The following is a 22,887-nucleotide window of genomic DNA, read 5'->3' as shown; positions in this document are numbered from 1 at the left end:
GTCATAAATCATATGTAAAAAATTTATCTTTCTTCTTTAGATCTGCCAGGACTCTAATGACAAGGTCATACATGGCTTCATCTATGTACTATCATTCACCAAAAGCCATATACAGAGTTATTCTATTACTGAAAATTTTATAACTAATACAACAGGCACCACAGAAGCTGCCACAATATATACAGGTTGTGGCCAAAGTATCAGGGCTGATCTACAACACACGAATTTTATCTCTCTTTTTCATAACCCAAAATTTTTTTAGGTCAAATGTAAGAATAATATTCACACAAAAGATAACAGCCAATGATCTGTTGAATTGCATTTATCAGAAGTTATTGAAAGGAGGAATATTTCTCAAATGACCTACACTATTAGAACTTACACTTCACCTAAATGTGAATTTTGCGACCATCGCACACAGCCATTATACAATATAGTTGATACGAACAAGGGCTACATAAAACAAGATTATACCAGTCACCAATCCCCTTCCATTTCTATTTCTATTTAAAAGAGTTAGCACATAACAGGTGGAATGAAAGTCAAGTGCAGAAGTACAAGAATACTCCACAATTATGAACAGCAACAAGTTCCAAAAAACTGACAATCTGCCAATTTCACTGCAATGCATCTTTTACTCTACAAACTTAACAAAAGACTTATTACTTGACTACAGGCAATATATCAGACATGTAAATACTTACAATATTCTCAGTTACACTCATTTCCAAATTTAATTCAGGATCCTCCTTGATAAAATCAGTGGACCACGATATTCCCAATGGATCTTCAATGGACTGAAAGAAGGAAACATTCTGTGAATTATAACTGCTTGCTAACTTCTGTGTGTATATGACAGCTCTACCTATTCCTTTCTCATGAGTATCATCCAACTTTACAGAGATTCTTATCGATTGGGAAGAGTGAGTGTCAGAATGCATCCAAATCAGTTCTATTGTCTCTAATTTTGCTATCAGCCATTGTGTAGTATTTATTTGGCATACTTTCTCTTTCTATTCCTGTCACATAATCCACTCTGATTTCAAAGGCACTATGGGATGCTTTATCGGGTGGTCGTACTCCAACATACGAACTTTATATATGAGTGCAGCAACATTTCTAAATTAAGCTCAGGTAATAAATAGATGCAAATAATCTTCCAGCTGTAAACCCATAAACAAGAGGACTTTTGTTCATTAATCAAATGAATATGGCATTCCACACATTATCAGCAAAATTTACCAAATTTAATGCTATTTACACCATGTATTTTCAGTGCCTGCTCTTTAGGAAACAATTAAAATTTATATCATTTGTACTGGATGAAAATCATACAGAATTACATACAGCGAAAGCAGGATGTCAGTAATGATGTAAATACAACAGTGAATAATGACTGGGAACTCTACAAAATACCAATCACATATCATAGTTCCACATCATCTGTTATAGCACTGTGACACAGAGGCATGTAACAAGATTAACAATTTCTTCTCCCTGTCGCCGTTGGATAAGCAGCTGCCAGCAGCAAGTCGTATACTCTTAGCTTACTTATTTGTTACATAGTTTAATTCTTAATTTCTTTGCATGTTTTTGGATACTTGCATTGTTTAATTCATAAATTTCGGGCGTATTATAGTATTTGAGAGTTGTAGTATCGCGGTTTAGTATTTACTTCGTAGATTCTTACTTATATTACATGTAAGTTTCGTGTAGGAGGTGTTATTTCGAGTTTTAGTTACTGTAATCATAAATTCAGGCAAATTGTAGCGCAGTCGTTAGGCATTTGTACAGGTTAGTTCATATATTCTTTGCGTGTTTCTTTGTTGTGTCTTTGCGTGTTATCTAGGCACAGACCCGTGTTTCAGTAACTGTTGTTCAACATCAATTAGAATGGACAGGGACTGTGATTGCTGTGTTCGGATGAGGGCTGAGTTGGCATCCCTTCACTCACTGCTGCAAGCGGCGCTGACTACGGTCGCGCAGCTTGAGGCTGTTGCCAATGGGCACCCTTGTGGGGAGCCGGACTTAGGTATCACGGGGATGTCAACCTCGTCCCGTCTGTCCCCAGATCGGTCTGCCGCTGTGGTTGCCCCGGTTGCTGCCTGCAGTGGGACTGAGCCCTCGCCTGTGGTTGATTGGGAGGTTGTTCCAAGGCGTGGCAGGCAGCGAAAGATGTCCCCGGAGGCTGATCAGAAAGCCTCCCCGGTGCGTCTGACAAACAGGTTTCAGGCACTGGCTCTGGCTGAGCCAGATGCAGCTGCCTGCCCTGTTTCAGAGGATGATTCTCGGCCTTCAAGGTCCAGGCAATCGCAGAGGGTGAGTTTATTGGTAGTTGGGAGCTCCAATGTTAGGCGCGTAATGGGGCCCCTTAGGGATATGGCGGCTAAGGAGGGGAAGAAATCCAGTGTGCACTCCGTGTGCGTTCCGGATGGAGTCATTCCTGATGTGGAAAGGGTCCTTCCGGACGCCATGAAGAGCACAGGGTGCAGCCAGCTGCAGGTGGTGGCACATGTTGGCACTAATGACGTGTGTCGCTTTGGATCTGCGGAAATTCTCTCTGGATTCCAGCGGCTATCTATTTGGTGAAGGCTGCCAGTCTTGCTTACGAGATGAAGGCAGAGCTCACCATCTGCAGCACCGTTGACAGAACCGACTGCGGACCTTTGGTGCAGAGCCGGGTGGAGGGTCTGAATCAGAGGCTCAGACGGTTTTGTGACCATGTTGGCTGCAGATTCCTTGACTTGCGCCATAGGGTGGTGGGGTTTCGGGTTCCGCTGAATAGGTCAGGAGTTCACTACACTCAGCTGACAGCTACACCGGTAGTGGAGGCTGTGTGGCTGGGCGGTTTTTTAGGTTAGAAGGCCTCGGGGAAAGTACGGGGTGGGCTGCAATCTCAAAGGGTGCATGGCAAATACAGGACATGCTTGGATCAAGGAACAGTCAGAATCGTAGTTGTAAATTGTTGTTGTTGTGCTGGGAAAGTCCCTGAGCTACAAGCGCTAATAGAAAGCACAGAAGCTGAAATCTTTATAGGTGCAGAAAGCTGGCTAAAGGCTGAAATAAGTTCGGCAGAAATTTTTACGAAGTCTCAGACGGTGTTCAGGAAAGATACGATTAGGCAGAATTGGTGGTGGAGTGTTTGTGTCTGTCAGTAGTGGTTTATCTTGTAGTGAAGTCGAAGTAGACACTCCATGTGAATTGCTATGGGTGGAGGTTATACTTAACAGCTGAACTAAGTTAATAATTGGCTCCTTCTACCAACCTCCAGACTCCAATGATATAGTTGCTGAACAGTTCAGAGAAAATTTGAGTCTCGTGACAAATAACTACCCCACTCATATGGCTATAGTTGGTGGGGACTTCAACCTTCCCTTGATATGTTGGCAAAAATACTTGTTCAAAACCAGTGGTAGGCAGAAAACATCTTCTGAGATTGTCCTAAATGCTTTCTCTGAAAATTATTTTGAGCAGTTAGTCCACGAACCCACGCGAATTGTAAATGGTTGCGAAAACACACTTGGCCTCTTAGCCACAAACAATTCAGAGCTAATAGAGAGCATCATGACTGATACAGGGATTAGTGATCACAAGGTCGTTGTAGCTAGGCTCAATACCGTTTCTTCCAAATCCACCAGAAACAAACGCAAAATAATTTTATTTAAAAAAGCGGATAAAGTGTCACTAGAAGCCTTCCTAAGAGACAATCTCCATTCCTTCCGAACTGACTACGCAAATGTAGACGAGATGTGGCTCAAATTCAAAAATATAGTAGCAACAGCAACAGAGATTCATACCTCATAAATTGGTAAGAGATGGAACTGATCCCCCATGGTACACAAAACAGGTCTGAATGCTGTTGCAGAGGCAACAGAGAAAGCATGCGAAGTTCAGAAGAATGCGAAATCCCGAAGATTGGCTAAAATTTACAGACGCGCGAAATTTGGCACTGACTTCAATGTGAGATGCCTTTAATAGGTTCCACAACGAAACATTGTCTCGAAATTTGGTAGAAAATCCGAAGAAATTCTGGTCGTATGTAAAGTACACAAGTGGCAAGACGCAGTCAATACCTTCGCTGCGCAGTGCCGATGGTACTGTTACTGACGACTGTGCCGCTAAAGCGGAGTTAATGAACACAGTTTTCCGAAATTCCTTCACCAGGGAAGGCGAATGGAATATTCCAGAATTTGAAACACAAACAGCTGCTAGCATGAGTTTCTTATAAGTAGATACCTTAGGGGTTGCGAATCAACTCAAATCGCTTGATTCGGGCAAGTCTTCAGGTCCAGATTGTATACCGATTGGGTTCCTTTCAGATTACGCTGATACAATAGCTCCCTACTTAGCAATCATATACAACCGCTCGCTCACTGATAGTTCTGTACCTACAGATTGGAAAACTGCACAGGTCACACCAGTGTTTAAGAAGGGTAGTAGGAGTAATCCATCGAACTACAGACCTACATCATTGACGTCGGTTTGCAGTAGGGTTTTGGAGCATATACTGTATTCAAACATTATGAATCACCTCGAAGGGAACAATCTATTGATACGTGATCAGCATGGTTTCAGAAAACATCGTTCTTCTGCAACGTAGCTAGCTCTTTATTCGCACGAAGTAATGGCCGCTATTGACAGGGGATCTCAGGTTGATTCCGTACTTCTGGATTTCCGGAAAGCTTTTGACACCGTTCCTCACAAGCGACTTCTAATCAAGCTGCAGGCCTATGGGGTATCACCTCAGTTGTGCGACTGGAATCGTGATTTCGTGTCAGGAAGGTCGCAGTTCGTAGTAATAGACGGCAAATCGTCGAGTAAAACTGAAGTGATATCAGGTGTTCCCCAGGGATGCGTCCTGGGACCTCTGCTGTTCCTGATCTATATAAATGACCTGGGTGACAATCTGAGCAGTTCTCTTAGCTTGTTCGCAGATGATGCTGTAATTTACCATCTAGTAAGGTCATCCGAAGACCAGTATCAGTTGTAAAGCGATTTAGGAAAGATTGCTGTATGGTGTGGCAGTTGGCAGTTGACGCTAAATAACGAAAAGTGTGAGGTGATCCACATGAGTTACAAAAGAAATCCGTTGGAATTCGATTACTCGATAAACAGTACAATTCTCAAGGCTGTCAATTCAACTAAGTACCTGGGTGTCAACATCACGAACAACTTCTGTTGGAAAGACCACATAGATAAGATTGTGGGGAAGACGAGCCAAAGGTTGCGTTTCATTGGCAGGGCACTTAGAAGATGCTACAAGTCCACTAAAGAGACAGCTTGCACTACACTCATTCGTCCTCTGTTAGACTATTGCTGCACGGTGTGGGATCCTTACCAGGTGGGATTGACGGAGGACATCGAAATGCTGCAAAAAAGGGCAGCTCATTTTGTATTATCACATAATAGGGGAGAGAGTGTGGCAGATATGATACGTGAGTTGGGATGGAAGTCATTCTATTTACGAAATTCCTGTCACCAACTTTCTCTTCCGAATGCGAAAATATTTTGTTGAGCCCAACCTATATAGGGAGGAATGATCATCAAAATAAAAAGAGAAATCAGAGCTCGAACAGAAAGGTTTAGGTGTTTGTTTTTCCTGTGCGCTGTTCGGGAGTGGAATGGTAGAGAGATAGTATGATTGTGGTTCGATGAACCCTCTGCCAAGCACTTAAATGTTAATTGTAGAGTAGTTATGTAGATGTAGAAGGAAGTCCTCCTTGCTCTGTTGGCACCAAATACGTACTTAAGGCATTCATTACATACAATCATTAAAAAAAATTAATGCAAAGGTAATGGTTTGTAAAGATATGCTTGTTACAAGCGCTGTTAAAATACTATTGGTAATAACCTACAAATAACACAGCTAACTAGAGTCAACTGGAAGACCACAAACATTTTTGAAAATTGCTGGTATCATAGGTTACAATTGTTCACCATCCATGGAAATTTAGCTTTAATACCCCATATTTGTGTCATGACATTCTTACTACACTTCCTGCACAATACAGTGCTTGTGTGAAAACTTACATTATGCTCAGATCCATCAGATCTAGACTAAAATACTAAGAAGGTAAGAAACAGCAACCTCCTATGGAGGTGGGCAGGATGATGTGGAGAAAGGAACAGAAGAAAAACAGACAGAGAGAGAGAGGGGTGGCAGAAACAGATGGACAGAGAGGGGTGGCAGATGGACAGAGGTGGTTGGCTGATTGAACGATTAAAGGCACCAAACTACTGGGTGATACATCCCTTCTTTCTCAAACAGGTAGGCAGGTCTACATGACTGTTGTAAGAGAAAGCCTACCACACACAATCCAGAGGAAGAAAAACCCGATGTCTATGAAACTGATATAAGGGACAAAAAGAAAAACAGGAGACAGAGGACGAAAGGCAGGCCAAGGTGCCCCATTTAGGGAGCAGCCAGAAGCACCAGAGAGCAGAAAGCAATGAGGGGACATATATCCCCCAGTCCCCACCACTTACCAGAGGTACTCCACTCAGAAACTGCCTCGGAAAGACTAGCAACATAGACAGGGCAAGAGAAGTACAGAGACGAAAGATTAATGGGAGAGGGGGGAAGAAGAGTAAAAGAGCAGGTAGGGTGAGAACCGGGCTGGTCAACCAAGTCTAGCCAGCCACAGCCTGGTCTGGGCAGAGGGGGCAACAGAGTGTTCTGCCAACCCCTGAATGTGCCGATAAGGTTAAGTTGCCCTCCCTTGAAGAGAGTGGTAAAAGCCCTCCTCATGAATTTATTATATAAAACTAAGTCAGCCACTGAGGCATCAGGGGTAGTAAGTCAGGGAGATTAAGATTATGCCACAGGGAGGCTAGGTTGGACAGTACAGCAAAATGTAGACCACTGTTGAACCGGAATGACGACAGTGGTGTGGTACTGGAGGAGATGACTGTGAGACCACCAGATACAGCTCATGTGGAGCTGGCAGAGTATGGTAGAATGCTTGTGAGGGGCCTGCATGGAGGACCTCCATAGATTCATAGTCTCCTTATCACAGGTTGTTTGAAGTCACAGTGATTCATTCCACATTTCAGGTTCCTAAAACTTGACGGTGTGATACTGATCAGATGTCTGTTTCCAGAATACTGATTACCAGAGCCAGTTTACCGGTAGCCCGTTTGGGCAAGCTATCAGTAACTTTGTTCCTAGGGATCCCAATGTGATCCAGAGTCCAAACAATCATCACTGAGCATCCACAGTGCTGAAGGGCATACTGGGAATACTGGTTAGCAATGACCAAGGTATGCTGAGGGTAATACTGCTTGAAAGCTTTAAAACTGGTCAAGGGGTTGCTGCAGATGAAGGACCCACCAGTGGAGGAAAGCATATACTCAAGAGCATGAGAGATGGCTACAAACTCTACAGCTTCCAGCAGGGAAGACAATTCAGTAGGACCCATGACAGTGTAAGCAAAGCCTATGTGATCAGCAACCATTAAGCAAACAGTATAGACTACTGCTGAACTCCAGGATGTACCAAGGATGGAGAAAAATTGGTGGCAGAGGGCCTCAGGAGGGTCCATGTCTTTTGGACCTCATGATGGGTCAAAACAAAGCTGTTTTTTTTTTTGTGGTTTTAGGGCGCAAAACTTCTATGGTCATTAGCGCCCAGCCCGTGACGTAGGAAACAGGAAAAAACGAAATTTAAAACCAGCAGCAATGGGAACAAAGTCATAAAATTTGAGAAACTAAAGGCAGAAGGAATGCTTAAAAATCCACTATAGAAAGGGGTTGGTTGTCCCCAAAAAAAGCTTCAAATGACTGACGTCATTTCACTGTCACTAATAAACTGGAGAACGCGGTCGGCTGAGCGCGTGTCATCTGCTACAATCGACGATAGATCAGGCGATAGCTGTAGACGGGAGCGTAATGGATTAAAATATGGGCACTCAATTAAAAGGTGTCTGACCGTCCACAGCTGAGAGCAGTGGGGACAGAGTGAGGGAGGATCGCCACTTAAAAGATGTCGATGGATAAAAAGACAGTGCCCTATCCGGAGTCTAGCTAAAATTACCTCCTCCCGACGACGCGTTCGGGAGGAAGAGGTCCAAGCGCAAGGAAGGGCTTTCACTTCCCGCAATTTATTATGAGGAAGTGTTGACCAATGCGCATGCCATAAATGAGCAACTTGGCGACATAAACCGCTCCGTAGATCGGTAATGGGAAGTGACTGAATAGCTGGCCGAGGAAGAGAGACTGCAGCCTTGGCCGCTATATCGGCCGCCTCATTCCCACAGATACCAGCGTGTCCCGGGAGCCAGACGAACGCCACCGAGACACCCCCCAGGTGGAGCAGGCGCAGAGTCCTGAATCCGGTGGACCAGAGGGTTCACAGGGTAAAGAGCTTGGAGACTTAGGAGAGAGCTGAGAGAATCTGAGCAGATTACGTACTGTATCCGCTGATGGCGGCGGATGTAGTGGACAGCCTGGAGAACAGCGTAAAGCTCCGCAGTATAAACTGAACACTGGTCAGGAAGCCGGAAGTGATTTGGGGTGTCGCCAACAATATGGGCACTCCCTACACCTAACGATGTTTTCGAGCCGTCGGTGTAAATAAATGTGACGTCCGTCATTTGTGCACATAGAGCAGCAAATGCCCGACGATAAACAAGTGGAGGGGTACCATCCTTGGGAAATTGACATAGGTCTCGGAGCAAGTCGATCCGGGGACGGAGCCAAGGCGGTGCTGTACCCCAGGTTGTCAAGGTGGTTTTAGGAAAGCGGAAGGAAAGAGAATGGAGCAGTTGACGGAAGCGGACTCCCGGGGGTAGTAGGGAGGAGGAGCGGCCTGCATACCCTACATCAAAGGAGGCGTCGAAAAAAAGGTCATGGGCTGGATTAGCAGGCATGGAAGACAGATGGCTAGCATAACGACTCAGAAGGACTGCCCGCCGATTGGACAGCGGAGGTTCAGCAGTCGCAGCATAAAGGCTTTCCACAGGGCTGGTGTAAAAAGCTCCAGACACTAAACGTAATCCACGGTGGTGGATAGAGTCGAGACGCCGAAGAATAGACGGCCGAGCAGAGGAGTAGACTATGCTTCCATAATCCAATTTCGAGCGCACTAAGGCGCGATAGAGGCGGAGAAGGACCACTCGGTCCGCTCCCCAGGAGGTACCATTCAGGACACAAAGGGTGTTAAGGGAACGCAGACAGCGAGCCGAAAGATAGGAAACGTGGGAGGACCAGCACAGTTTTCTGTCAAACATAAGACCCAAGAATTTAGCGACGTCGGAAAACGGAAGGTCGACAGGACCTAGATGTAAGGAGGGCGGAAGAAACTCCTTACGTCGCCAAAAATTAACACAAACGGTCTTACTAGGTGAGAAACGGAAGCCGGTTTCGATGCTCCACGAGTGGAGGCGATCGAGACACCCTTGAAGACGTCTTTCAAGAAGGCTGGTCCGTTGAGAGCTGTAGTAGATCGCAAAATCGTCCACAAAGAGGGAGCCCGAGACATCAGGAAGGAGACAATCCATAATTGGATTAATGGCAACGGCGAACAGTACAACACTCAGCACGGAGCCCTGGGGTACCCCGTTTTCTTGGGAGAAAGTACGGGAGAGAGTAGTGTTCACCCGCACCCTAAATGTGCGCTCTGCCATAAATTCGCAAAGAAAAAGGGGCAGCCGGCCTCGAAAGCCCCAAGAGAACAGTGTGCGGAGGATGCCTGTCCTCCAACAGGTATCGTATGCTCTCTCCAGATCAAAAAATATTGCTACCGTTTGGCGTTTCCGGAGAAAATTGTTCATGATATACGTGGAGAGAGCAACAAGATGGTCAACTGCAGAACGATGCTTTCGGAATCCGCATTGGGCTGGTGTTAAAAGACTGCGGGATTCCAGCCACCAAGCTAAACGGTAATTCACCATACGCTCCAAAACCTTACAGACACTACTCGTGAGAGAAATGGGGCGATAGCTAGAGGGGAGATGTTTGTCCTTTCCAGGTTTCGGAACGGGAACGACAATAGCTTCCCGCCATTGCCTGGGAAAGGTACTGTCGGTCCAAATTCTATTATAAAGGCAAAGGAGGTAACGCAGACTATGGGTTGATAAATGCAGCAACATTTGGACATGGATACCATCCGGTCCAGGGGCGGAGGAGCGAGAAGAAGAGAGGGCATGTTGGAGTTCCCGCATGGAGAAAACAGTATTGTAGCTTTCGTGATTTTGAGAGGAGAAAGCAAGATGTCGCACTTCCGCTGCACGTTTCTTCAGGAGAAACGCTGGCGGGTAATTTGAAGAGCTCGAAATCTCAGCAAAGTGCTGACCCAATGAGTTGGAAATTGCGACGGGGTCCACTAAGGTATCATGCGCGACAGTGAGCCCAGAGACCGGCAAGAAACTAGGCGCGCCTGAGAACCGTCGAAGCCGACTCCAAACTTCCGAGGAGGGAGTGAAGGTGTTAAATGAGCTAATAAAGAATTTCCAGCTCGCCTTCTTGCTATCGCGGATGACGCGACGGCATCGCGCACGGAGCTGCTTATATCGGATACAGTTGGCCAAAGTTGGATGGTGACGGAAAATGCGAAGAGCACGTCGCCGCTCACGTATTGCGTCACGGCATGCCTCGTTCCACCAAGGAACTGGGGGGCGCCGGGGCAATTCGGAAGTGCGTGGTATTGAACGTTCCGCAGCTGTGAGAATAACGTCGGTAAAATGTGTGACCTCATCGTCGACGCTGGGAAAGCGACGGTCATCGAATGTCGCTAGAGACGAAAAAAGTGTCCAATCGGCTTGGGCAAACTTCCAGCGTCGCGAGCGCATATATGGCAGTTGAGGCTGCAGTCTAAGAACACATGGAAAGTGGTCACTCGAGTGGGTATCATCAAGGGCGAACCATTCGAAGCGCCGAGCTAGCGGAACAGTACCGACCGCAAGGTCCAAATGAGATAAATTTGTCGTGGAGGCAGACAAAAATGTGGGGACCCCAGTGTTGAGGCAGACTAGATCCGCTTGGTGGAAGAAGTCTAGCAATAGTGAGCCACGTGGACAAGGATGCGGAGATCCCCAAGGCGGGTGATGGGCATTGAAATCCCCAACCAGCAAATAGGGGGGTGGAAGCTGATCAAGAAGATGAAGGAGATCAGCTCGTGCCATTGGTGTGGATGATGGAATGTATACCGTACAAAGAGAGAACGTGTATCCGGAAAGGGAAAGACGGACGGCGACAGCTTGGAAGGAACTGTTTAAGGGGATTGGGTGATAATGGAGAGTATCATGGAGCAGAATCATGAGTCCTCCATGGGCTGGAGTGCCTTCAACAGAGGGGAGGTCATATCGGACTGACTGAAAGTGAGGGAGAACAAAGCGGTCATGGGGACGCAGCTTTGTTTCCTGAAGACAAAAGATGACCGGCGAGTAGGATCGTAAGAGGATCGACAATTCATCCCGATTGGCTCGAATGCCGCGGATATTCCAGTGGATAATGGACATAGGGTGAACAGAAAATGGAGGAACGTGACCAAGGGTGCTGTCAACACAACGACTGCTCAGAGCTTGCGACCGACAGCATGGAATGGCATTCAGTCGAAGGCAGAAGATCCTGATCCATAGGTTGGTCAGGAGCAGCTCCTGCCACCAGCGATCGGCCGGTTGACCGGCCACCAGCAGTGCGCCTCGGCGACACAGAAGACGGCCGAGGGCGATTTCCGCCAGGTGGTGCTGTAGATGGGACACGCCTTGGCGGAGAAGGAGAGGAACTGTGTTTCTTCGTAGCCTTCTTGGAAGTATGATGTTTAGATGAAGGAGGAACCGATGGTTGTGAAGTTGCGGTACGTAAAAACTCTTCACGAGAATGCTCTTTTTTTGAAGACTTGGCGTCTGACTTTTGGGCTCGAGATTTAGCAGAACCCGACGAAGGGTGAGCCATAGAGTGGGCAGGCAAAAGTGGTGAGGTTGAACGGGCGATCTTTGCGCTGGCCGATCTGACTACCGTAGTACTAAAGGTGAGGTCGCAAGTCTGCGTGGCAGCCTCCTTTATTGGCCGAGGAGAAGCAAGGACAGTGCTGTATTTTCCTGTCTGAGGCATGGTGGGCTGTCGACTGGCGAATAATTTTTGAGCAGCAAAGGTCAACACCTTTTCCTTCACTCTTATTTCCTGGATGAGGTTTTCATCCTTAAAAACGGGGCAATCTCGAGAGGAAGCAGCGTGGTCACCCATACAGTTGATGCAGCGAGGGGATGGAGGTGGACAAGCACCCTCATGGGCATCCTTGCCATACGTAACACATTTGGCCGGATTGGAACAGGACTGGCTGGTGTGATTGAACCGCTGACACCGATAGCAACGCGTAGAGTTTGGGACGTAAGGGCGAACAGAAATTATCTCATAGCCTGCTTTGATTTTCGATGGGAGTTGAACTTTGTCAAATGGCAAGAAGACAGTGTGGGTTGGAATGATGTTCGTGTCAACCCTTTTCATAACTCTATGAACAGCTGTTACGCCCTGGTCAGACAGGTAGTGCTGAATTTCTTCGTCAGACAATCCATCGAGGGAGCGTGTATAAACGACTCCACGCGAGGAATTTAAGGTACGGTGCGGTTCCACCCGGACAGGGAAGGTGTGGAGCAGAGAAGTACGCAGCAATTTTTGAGCCTGGAGGGCACTGTGTGTTTCTAACAACAGGGTGCCATTCCGTAATCTGGAACAAGACTTTACAGGACCCGCAATTGCGTCAACACCTTTCTGAATAATGAAAGGGTTGACCGTGGAAAAGTCGTGACCTTCGTCAGACCGAGAAACAACAAGGAACTGTGGCAACAATGGAAGAACTGTCTGTGGCTGAGACTCAGTGAACTTACGTTTGTGAGCAGACATAGTGGAAGGTGAGGAAACCATTGCGGAAGAATCCCCCATGATTACCGGCGTCTCCGATGGCGCGCTCCTCCCTTGTGGGGGCCCTCACCGAGGGCACACCCGCCTTAGGTGATTGTTCACACCTCAGGTCACACCTCCCGACAAACGGACGGAGGGACCAATCGGCACTTTCGGAAGGTATCAGCTCGGGTAATCACCCCTCCCTGGGCCTGGCCGTTACCAGGAGGTACGTACGTGTCCTACCTGTCTACCCGGGGCGGGGAATTACGCGTTACCCCATCACCGGCTATGCATGGAAGTGCGTGGGTCGGCCTTCAGACACGCACAGGGAGGAAAAAAGAGAAAGGGAAAGGAAAGAAGAGGGGGTCTCAAACGCCGCAGCGGAGAAAAGGGCAAGGAGAAGAGGGAAGGAAAAGAGAAGGACAGAGGATGGACGAGGACTTGCAAGTTTATAAAACAAGGAATTTGGAACAGTTTCGAGCGTCCGTCTCCGGACGTAGGCACAAACCATACTCCCAGAGGGGGAGAAAGGGAAGGAAAGAGCCAGAGGTGAGGGGGGGGGGCGAAGATGGGGGACGGGGAGGGATGCGGAAAGGAAAGGGAAGGTATGCAGCCCGGAAAGGAAGGAGGGCCACATTAGCTCGGGGTTCCGTGCTCGCTACGCACGTGTCCACAAAAGAGTTGTGGGCCCCCTGGGGGGAAAACAAAGCTGTGACCAATGGGTTCCCCACATAGGTGTACATGAGTGGGCCCAGAGGAGAGGTGGAGGAAGAAGTAACTGGAGTTCAGAGGTGAGGGACAGTGTGGAATGTGATCAAAATCCCTTATCCAGGCCGCCATTATGGAAGATGGGTTTCCATGTTTGGAAAGAGGGGATGATAGTTTGGATGCTTAGGAGAGTCGCAAACATAGGTAGCATAACTGAGAAGCTGCTGTTGGCTCTTGATACACAATGAATGGACCCCAGCCTCCATACATAAGCTGTCCACAGGACTAGTTCAAAAGGCTCCTTTTGCAAATCAAACACCACAGTGGTGCATCAGATCCTGTATCCACAATGCTGAGGATGATGCCGAACCATATACCAGACTCCCATAACCAATACAGGGTTGTATCATGGCTTTGTAAAGCTGCAGAAGGGTAGTGCACTATGCACCCCTGCTGGTGTTACTCGCGTGATAAAGTGTACTGAGGTGCAGCAAGCACTTTCACTTACACTGAAAAATACTGGGAACTCATGTCAACTAAGAAACAAAGACCAGTCCTAAAAAGCAGTAAGTTCCTGCCACATTGAGTAGTTTGTCAGGAAGATAAAGTTCTGGTTGTGGATGAACCATACCATGTTGACAGAAAACCATGACATAGGTCTTGGCACCTGAAAACCAAAATCCATGGGTCAGTGCCCATGACAGCATCTTTCATATGGTGCCTTGCAGTCTACATTCAATGACACCCACACTAGAGGAGCAATAGTAAGAGGCCCAAATAGTCAGCATGTAAGGTTGGTGATACTGATGACCTCACAGCTGGAGGTGACCACTGATGGCTTGTAGAAAGACAAGGACACTCAGTACAGAGCCCTGCAGGACTTCATTCTCTTGGATATGTGGAGTTCTGCGGGAAGCACCAACTAGAAGCCAGAACATACACTGTGACAGGAAATTCTACATAAAAATTGGGTGTGGATCCCACAGACCCCACTTGTGTAAGGCAGCAAGGATATAGCATCACCTCCAGCTGTCATACAGCTTTTGCTAGTCAAAGAAGATGGCTATAATGCATTGACATTGGGAAAAAGCTGATTGGCTGGCAGACTGCAGGCAAACCAGATTGTCTGTAGTGGAACAGCCTTGGTGAAAACCACACTGGGATGCAGCCAGAAGACCCCGAGACTCAAGGAGCCACACAGCTGCCAGCTCACTTCGCATTCAAGCAATTTACGGAGAACATTGGTGACACTTACTGGGTGATAACTGCTCATCTCTAAAGGAGCTTACCCAATTTCAGCACTGTGACAACGATACTTTCTAATTGTTACGATGGGAACTGGCCCTCGCTCCAGATCCAGTTACAGATGGCAAGGATATGATGCTGACAATCCACTGATAGGTGCTTGATCATTTGGTTGTGGATGTGACCTGGCCCTGGTGCTGTATCAGCACAGAGGACTAGGACACTGATGAATCCCCACTCAATGAATGGAGCTTTATACAGCTCCAGGTGGCATGTAGTAAAAGATAATTGCTTTTGCTCTACCCACTGCTTGATAACATGAAGAGAGGAGGTACGTGGTCTGATGGTTGAAACATGCTGCTCCCAGCATTCTTCTTTTTATTATTTCATCAGGTGGCAGAACTGGGCATGAAGCCACTTAAAGTAAATAAGATGCTCCACCAATTGGTGCCACTTATGGTACTGGAGAGCCTGCCTACTATCACTAATGGCCTCTGCACTCTCTGATGACCGCCAAGGTAATCTCTCGTCAGAGCAGGCCCAAAGAACAGAGGATTGCTAAATCACTTGCCAAATGAATGGCTGTAATTATATTCTGGGCTGCCTTGTTGATGCCTCCATGCGGCGGGGAGTCAAGGCCGACAGCAAAGGCAAAAGCACTTAAGTCAGCAATGTTGAGACCCCATCTGGTCATGCATCCAGGGCAGTTATGCTGGGGGAGGGACAGGAAGATTGTGGAATGGTCCCTACCTACACAGGTCGTCATGAACTCCCCAGTGGATGGATGGGAGAAGCCAAGCGCTGTATATGAAAAGGTTAATGACCAAGAACACTCGGTGTGCCATGCCAAAAACGTGAGGGGGTATTAGTATTTAAGAGGCAAATCAAGTTGTGCCAGTCAGACTCCGAGGTCCTTATGATGGCCAGTGATCATGGTTAAAGCTCACAAAGGGTTATATGTATTGAAATTGCCCAAGATTAGAGAATATGGGGGCCGGGGGGGGGGGGGGGGGCTGAGAAATCAATGCAAACAATATCTCATGAGATACTTTATCATCAGGAGGGAGGTAAACACTGCAGATCGTACTATGCCGAATGCACTTACCTGAACAACCACAGCCTCCAAAGTTGTATCAAGAGGCAAAAGTTTGATATACAGAGTATCCAGAACATATGTGTGAACTCCTTTCTGGGTACCATTGTGTGGTTCAAACTAGGGCCTCAGGGGTTGCTGGAATCTCTGCCTTGGCCACAGGAGTTGAACAGGTGGATCTGCTAGTATGGGGGACCACTGGAAGGTCATCCTCCTCCTTAAAACACTTTTCTTGTCTTCTCTCCTTACAGGATTTTGATTATGCCAAGGACTTCTCTGAATCAGTTTCAGGTAAAGATGATGATCATGAAGCTGTGTGACCAACAGTTTGTAGTTCCTTTAGCACTTGCTGGTGTCCAGTTGTAGACCAGTACAACCCAGCGAAGGAAATGACCCCAAGGACCTCTTACTTGCAAGAGAAGCCAGAAGAAGCTTATTCATCTCAGGCTGGGAGGTGGGGACAAATGTCCCTGGTGTATGGGAAGCTATCGATCCCAAAGCAGGTGTGGAAAAAGCAGCAAAAGGGGATCCCCCAAACCAACAGGGGTGCAAGGATGGTTCAGTGGCCCTGAGGGGCCCACTACAGAAAGAGTAACAGGCCAGAGTACCATCAGCAAAGGGGAAATGTCTTTGTAGCTGTAGCATATGACATTGTGTACATGCTGGGGGCAAATGCTTGTACTTCCTTTCGGCCTCTTTGTCAGTAGGTTTGTCCTGAGTCTTGTACTCTTGTACCTTCTTCACTCTCTAGAGAACAGTGTAATCTGGTGAGCAGGGAGTGTGGTGCTCTCCACAGTCAACACAGATGTGGAGAGAGGCACACTGAGCATTTGCAGGCGACACTCATCCACAGTCTCTACAGATGAGGTTAGTGCTGCAATGCAAACATGTGCCCAAATTCCAGACACTAAGCACCACAGGGAGAGGGGTGGGATGGGGGTGGGGGGGGGGGTCGGGGGTGGGGGGAAGAGATCTACGATTTCACATCACATCAGTGTACCACCACCTTGACCTTTTCAGCCAATGAATCACCCTAAAAGGCCCCCGGGGCGGAGGGGTGGGACATGGACAGAGAATGGAGTGAAATGTAATGGCGGTCGAGGAGGTTAGAACTGGAGTAAATGCATACCCAGCTGAAGCCAAGAAGTCCACTAATTTTATTTAAATAAAACTTCTTTCCTTCTGAAAATCAATGCCATATTATTATACAAAATATAAAACATATAAGATATCATGACAACTTTCTGCTTCTCTCCAGTGTCACAGTCACGGTAGTGATGTGAATTATGGATGCTATGTCAGTTACAAATTTAATTATCTTACAATTGAATGTAATTGTGAATTTGTCCTAAATTTTTACAAATAAAAATGAATATAATCGTTTGGCTTGCACCACTAACAATCCTTCAGAAGTCACAGAGAACAATTCACATATATGCCCTTTGGACACCTATGGTATTTGTGCTAGTACCTCAAAACTAAAGATAAATTTTCCACTATAATGAACAGGCACAAGGAATAGCCTTTGATGTAAAAAGCAGTGACCACTTGTTTTATGTGCAGTAGAGTACAAATTCACAGCTGGTTTACTCTCCACCACTTTTCTCAGTCAAGTGGTGTAATTATGCAGTCACACTCTTGGTACTATTACAGCTGTCAGTGAATATCCATGCAAGCCACCAAAGTGAAGTTTACAGCAATTTCCCTCTTGTTACATCCGTATTTGTTCTTCCATGATTTTTGTGAAATCTCCTATCTGATGGGTGGACTTTCTCTGCATCCACAATATCCAGTATCTCAAATGTATCCCTATAAAAGCAGTGGCATAAGAAATTTTGTTTTTGGGCCACTCAACTGAAAGGTTCTCATGGCACGTGTGTGAAAAAAGCTAACTGAGTGGTACAATGTGTGCAGAACAAATACAGCACTTCTGCAGTAGCAATATTAGCAGGTGCATAAATATATTTGTGTTAATTTCCTTTTACTCTGTCTTTCTGTGTGGAAACCAATATTGTAAGCTTTTCTCTATCTGCATTTAGCTTTTCCTTGTTTGTGGTAATGTGAGAGCCTTGCCCTCATTTACTAATTATTTCATTAATCTTAACCCTGCTGTAGCTGCCACTACCATGTGACAGACAAGCATCTGTTGAAAACCTAGCTCAGAGGGCAACATCACCAGTGTGACTTAGAAGTGGCCAAAAGTACATTTGACATTCTGGCAGTGAATGTTCTCAAAACAACCGAGCCACATATGAGAAGCAGGTAGTCAGTTTGAAAGCTACCATCTTCGCCATAACTTCGAAGTGATTAAAAGTGAGCAACTGCAATATTGGCTATTACCATGGACTTCAGTCAGTATTGTGCTTAGTGATATTAGAAATATGGGGAGCGTGACTGAGTGTGTTTCAGTGCTAAGTGTACCAGTGTTGCAATTTTCAGTGCGAATAAAGTGTTTATTCGTGAATAATTTGCATGTAATTTACCTACATCATAACAATATAATAAAATGGATTGGTATGTAATAAAGAAAAAAAAAGTAGACACATCTGATGATTCTGGTCACCATTCAGCCGCAAAAAACACCACCAGATGTAAAGGCACAAACCAGCATTTCGTCGAAACTTCCACAACGAAGTTCATCAACCGATTCCTTTAAACACACAGATATTGGCATTTAATAGGATGTATTACAATCCGTATATTACTGATGATATAAAACACAAGCTTCTCACAGCTCCAATGAAACCTGGAAAAAGTTGTCTTTCCTACTTCTGAGCACAACAATGAAGGGCGAGTTGAACGTAAGCAAGTGCAAGATAATTATTTTAAACAGTATCCATCCACAGCTTGTGTTCTCACAAGTTAAAAAGGGACTTCTCTGCACTAACTGTTCACTTTTTGTGAATAATAAAATGGCTGGAGGAAAGAAATCCATTATCACCAAGAAAATTGTGACTGAACCACAAACAAAGTTTGCCAAACTTACTGATAAATATGGTGACCTCGAGACTCACTCTCAGCTCAAGTACCACATTAAAGCACCAACAGATGCAAAATTAAATCACTACACTAGGAATGCAAACCTGATGTCATAAATCAATTAGAGAAAACAGAGACCATCTTGTACCTATAATAAAAACAATCATATTTCATGGAAATCAAAATATTCCCCTGCGTGGTCATACAGATGATGGAAGTCTATTAGAAAACGATAATGATCGTGAAAGTATAGTGAGTAACATGGGAAACTTTAGAGCTCTTGTAAGATTTAGAATTGACACTGGAGACTTGCAACTAAACCATCACCTTGAGACCACTTAAGCGAATGCCACTTACATATGTAAAACAATGTGTAAGGAACTTAATTCATGCTGTGAAACAGTGATGTTATCGAGATTACTGGAGGAAATCAAAGATTATCATTATAACAGGATACTCTTCGGTGAGGCTATGGACATAGCACACACTGCCCAACTGAATTTAGCTGCAAGATATGTTGATGGTGATGGCAAATTACACGAAAGATTCTTTGAGTTTCATTGATATCAATAAAGACAAGGATTGTAGTGGAAGATGAACCTCAAGTGTTTTAAGATGATGAGCGTAGCATTACTGGTGAAGTATAGGTACTACAATTCTAAGGAGAATGGAAAGCCTTTCTCTGACCCTGGAGAACTGTGTGGGTATAGGCTGTGACAGTTGCTCAGTTAAGATGTCAGAATTGAAAGGAGCTATGACTACAATAAAAAAGAAAGCTATCAACGTGCAAGTAGCACCATGTCGAAGTCGTCATCTCAACCTAACTGCCTCTCGCAGCTGCGAAGTTACAAGTGTGAGAAACTCACCTGCTGCTATTGAAGTAGTAGTATTGTCCTTTACAGTGTCTAACAACACCCCCCATTTATGTAAATTGATGCCAACAGATAACCCATGTCTCTACTTTGTCCCCTGAGTCATTGTGGTTGCAGGATCAAAATACTGTCTGTCCCCTTGGACATGTCCAAAACAATGGACAACACAAGCATATTTGACATGTAGAGATTAGATATGAATAAAAATTTATTTTGCCGTGATAGTTACTCCTTCCATTTATCTTTAACCAAAAATATGTAACTTTACTTCGGGCTAACTTTCATGACCTTGTTTAGTCAAAAATCTCTGCTCCTCAAATGTAGCATTATTGAGCAGCCAAATTCTGGCTGAAACAACACCCATAGCAATCAAAACCAATTAGCATGTACGCATTACATTTCCGTTACTTGAAACAAAGATTAAGCCTGTATTTTATTCAACTGCTAAGAATACCGTAATTTAATTGGGCTTTTTCAGAATCAAGTTACATATGTAGCACTCCTCTCGCTCTCCTCCTCCCCCTCCCCCTCTCTATTTCTTGATTACATTCCTTCCATGTTGTTCTAGTCAAAAGGTGCAATCCCATATTTTAGTAACTTTAAAGTGTATATGTGGTCTGTTACACAGCTTAATTCTTTTGAATGAACAGCTACACAGCACACTAATGCATTAGCCTCCACTGGTGAAACATCATAACAATAGCAAGTTAGATATATTGCTTTCTCTGTGTGTTTTATAGTTAATTCTTGAATAGTAGTGCTGGAATGGACATAACATGTGCACGCTGTGTGGAGAGTCACTGCGGAGAAACAGAAATCAGACTGAATAAAATGTTGAGTAGTAAATTCTTGATGTATTTGTAGTTCCTGAATGTAATGCCCTCCAAGAAAGTTGTCATGTTCAAAATACTCTTGGACCAAAGCTGGCTGAAACCTTGAGCAGAAACCCTCGAAATATTTAGCAAGCCATGGAATGTAGACTGAAGAGAGAAATGATACACCTCTGGGACGGTAGCATCAGAAGAGTGGAGGGGAGACGAAGGGCAAGAATGAATATGGATGAAATTTGTGCAATAAATGAAAGCGCATGCTATTGGTGGTAACCCCCAAACAGTAGTGAAAGTAGGATTCTTCGACTCAATAATATTTTTATATTGCCAACATATAACTATACTTAAAATACTTGTTGCGACAAATAGGTAGGCAGTTATGGGAAGATTCATTTTCATTCCACAGGTTGTGTGTGTTAGCTATGACTGACACCATCACGAGGAAAGGTACTTGTATAGTTTACAATGTGGTAATGGCAGGTACATCACACCTATCCATTTGTACCATTCAGTTCTAATGTATCTTACTGCTTGCATGTAATTTAAGGCATAAGGTAACGACTAACTGCACGGCAGAAGTGCTGAGTCATTGAAAGGCTCATCAACTTAGCTAGCTTTCCCCCCAAATACTACTTCAGAACTATGGTCCCATTTTACAGGCTGACTACATTACAGTAGCACTGTGAATAAGCACACTAAAATGTTTCACATGGCCAGTAATTTTGGGATCCATTTCCATTCTTGCAGATGAATTTATTTTTTTCAAGAGCCATCATACAGAATCACAAAATCATTCAAGAAGATTTTTACACCAACTAGATATGTCTGTAGTCTTGCACATATTTCCTGTGACTTTTCAGAAAACTGCTCAATAGTACTTCACAAGACTGCCTGTCCATAACACCTGCAGTGTCTCTACTCAGTAGGTTAGGATCACCTGTTTTTTTCTGCACAACTTTGTGTAGGTTTTCCTTGAATGTAATTGTCACAGCAGTATCACATGGCAAATAAAAACATACAATGCTGGCGTTCACATACATGGAACCATTAAGGGAACTACTCATTACAACAGCAAATCATAGCTTGAGTCTTGGGACTTGGTACGAATTTTAATATAACTTCATCAATGCAATCTTACGTAATTCTTATTTGTGCTTATAATGTAAAGAAGCAATTCTATGAACTCATAAGCTAAATTACTACACCTGCTCAAAGGCAATGTTTAAATCCATATGGGTATACTATAACAAAATGTTCTATTTTACCTGTTTCCTCGTTTCCAATCTGTGTCATGCTATAATACTGTAATTTAAAGTAAACACAGGACTGCTAAAGTGAATACACACACAATTGATAACCATCTCATTTTTTCACAACAACTCAGCGATGATTAATTCCATGTGGTCATATAAATTCTATAATTACCTCTTCATTCACACCCTCCTCCAACTCTTCTTTTATATTCATGTTGTGTGGGTAAACTTGGGCCTGTGGTAAAAATAACAAACTGTAATAAATACACTTAAGCAGTCACAGTCCTCCCATATTATATAAAATGTATCACATATATAAAGCCCAATTGTCATACTTTTTAATAACTAAATAGTATTTCTGGTTAAGTGTTCTCTTTTGAGTTCAAAATTCTGAGTGACAAGTTCACCATGGTATATTTCAATGGGAGGCAGAAAAAATTTTAAGACTAATTAATGACGACACCTTTGAAAATCCATTATGACCTTCAACTTAAGCCTTCTCCCTATGCTATTGTTTTCAGTCATATTTTCTAACTTCATTATCTTCATATGCATATAATGGTAGTGTAATCAAATAAAATGACACAGCTACTACCTAAAACAATGAAATCAATGTTGTTCATATCAAATGACACAATACAGCGTACATCAACTGTGTTGGGAAGGAGGAACTGGACTGTCAAGTGGCACATCACTCATACTACTATTACGATCAGAATCATAAAATGTCTAGAACAGTTAAATCAAAACCTTTCACTTCAGTAAATGCTTATTTGTGATAAAATTATTTAAAAAACACACACCCTACCTTGGCACACTACTTACTACTTTTCTAACATCATTAGCGCCTTTTGGTGGGGCAAGCATGTTTCTAACAGTACAAAAAGAGTATGAGCTACAGGCTGAAACAGTCCTATTCTTTGGATTTTATATATGGGTTTTACTTGCTGATCTCAAAAGAAGACAAAATTCTAGAAAGATTATTAATGGAGCAGCACCAGCATATCAAGACTGAAAAACTTGTAATGTTGAAGTAAGTGCTGGAATGAGAACAAATGAAACAGTGA

At 44.5% G+C, this 22,887-nt stretch overlaps 1 protein-coding gene across 11 annotated transcripts in view; it reads right to left on the bottom strand.

Moving 5' to 3' along the window:
• Positions 1–22,887, bottom strand: part of LOC126427356 (zinc finger protein 708-like) — a 140,497-nt gene that overhangs the window by 97,624 nt on the left and 19,986 nt on the right. For 7 of the 11 annotated variants that reach the window (XR_007576650.1, XM_050089694.1, XM_050089691.1 and 4 more), the window contains 2 exons: positions 21,993–22,055; positions 705–797 (listed from right to left, as the gene is read on the bottom strand). Coding sequence is in view for 6 of the 11 variants with exons in the window: in XM_050089694.1 (XP_049945651.1) it covers positions 705–797; positions 21,993–22,055 (156 nt within the window). In the remaining 5 variants the exon portion in view is untranslated. Of the gene's footprint in view, positions 1–704; positions 800–21,992; positions 22,056–22,887 lie in introns of those variants that run through there. The other 4 variants (XM_050089698.1, XM_050089699.1, XM_050089696.1 and 1 more) reach the window with 2 other exon arrangements.

This window comes from Schistocerca serialis, chromosome 11, assembly GCF_023864345.2.
Source record: "Schistocerca serialis cubense isolate TAMUIC-IGC-003099 chromosome 11, iqSchSeri2.2, whole genome shotgun sequence".
Taxonomy (NCBI): domain Eukaryota; kingdom Metazoa; phylum Arthropoda; class Insecta; order Orthoptera; family Acrididae; genus Schistocerca; species Schistocerca serialis.
The sequence above is the reverse complement of the archived record's forward strand: the minus strand, read 5'-3'. Positions and strand labels throughout refer to the sequence as shown.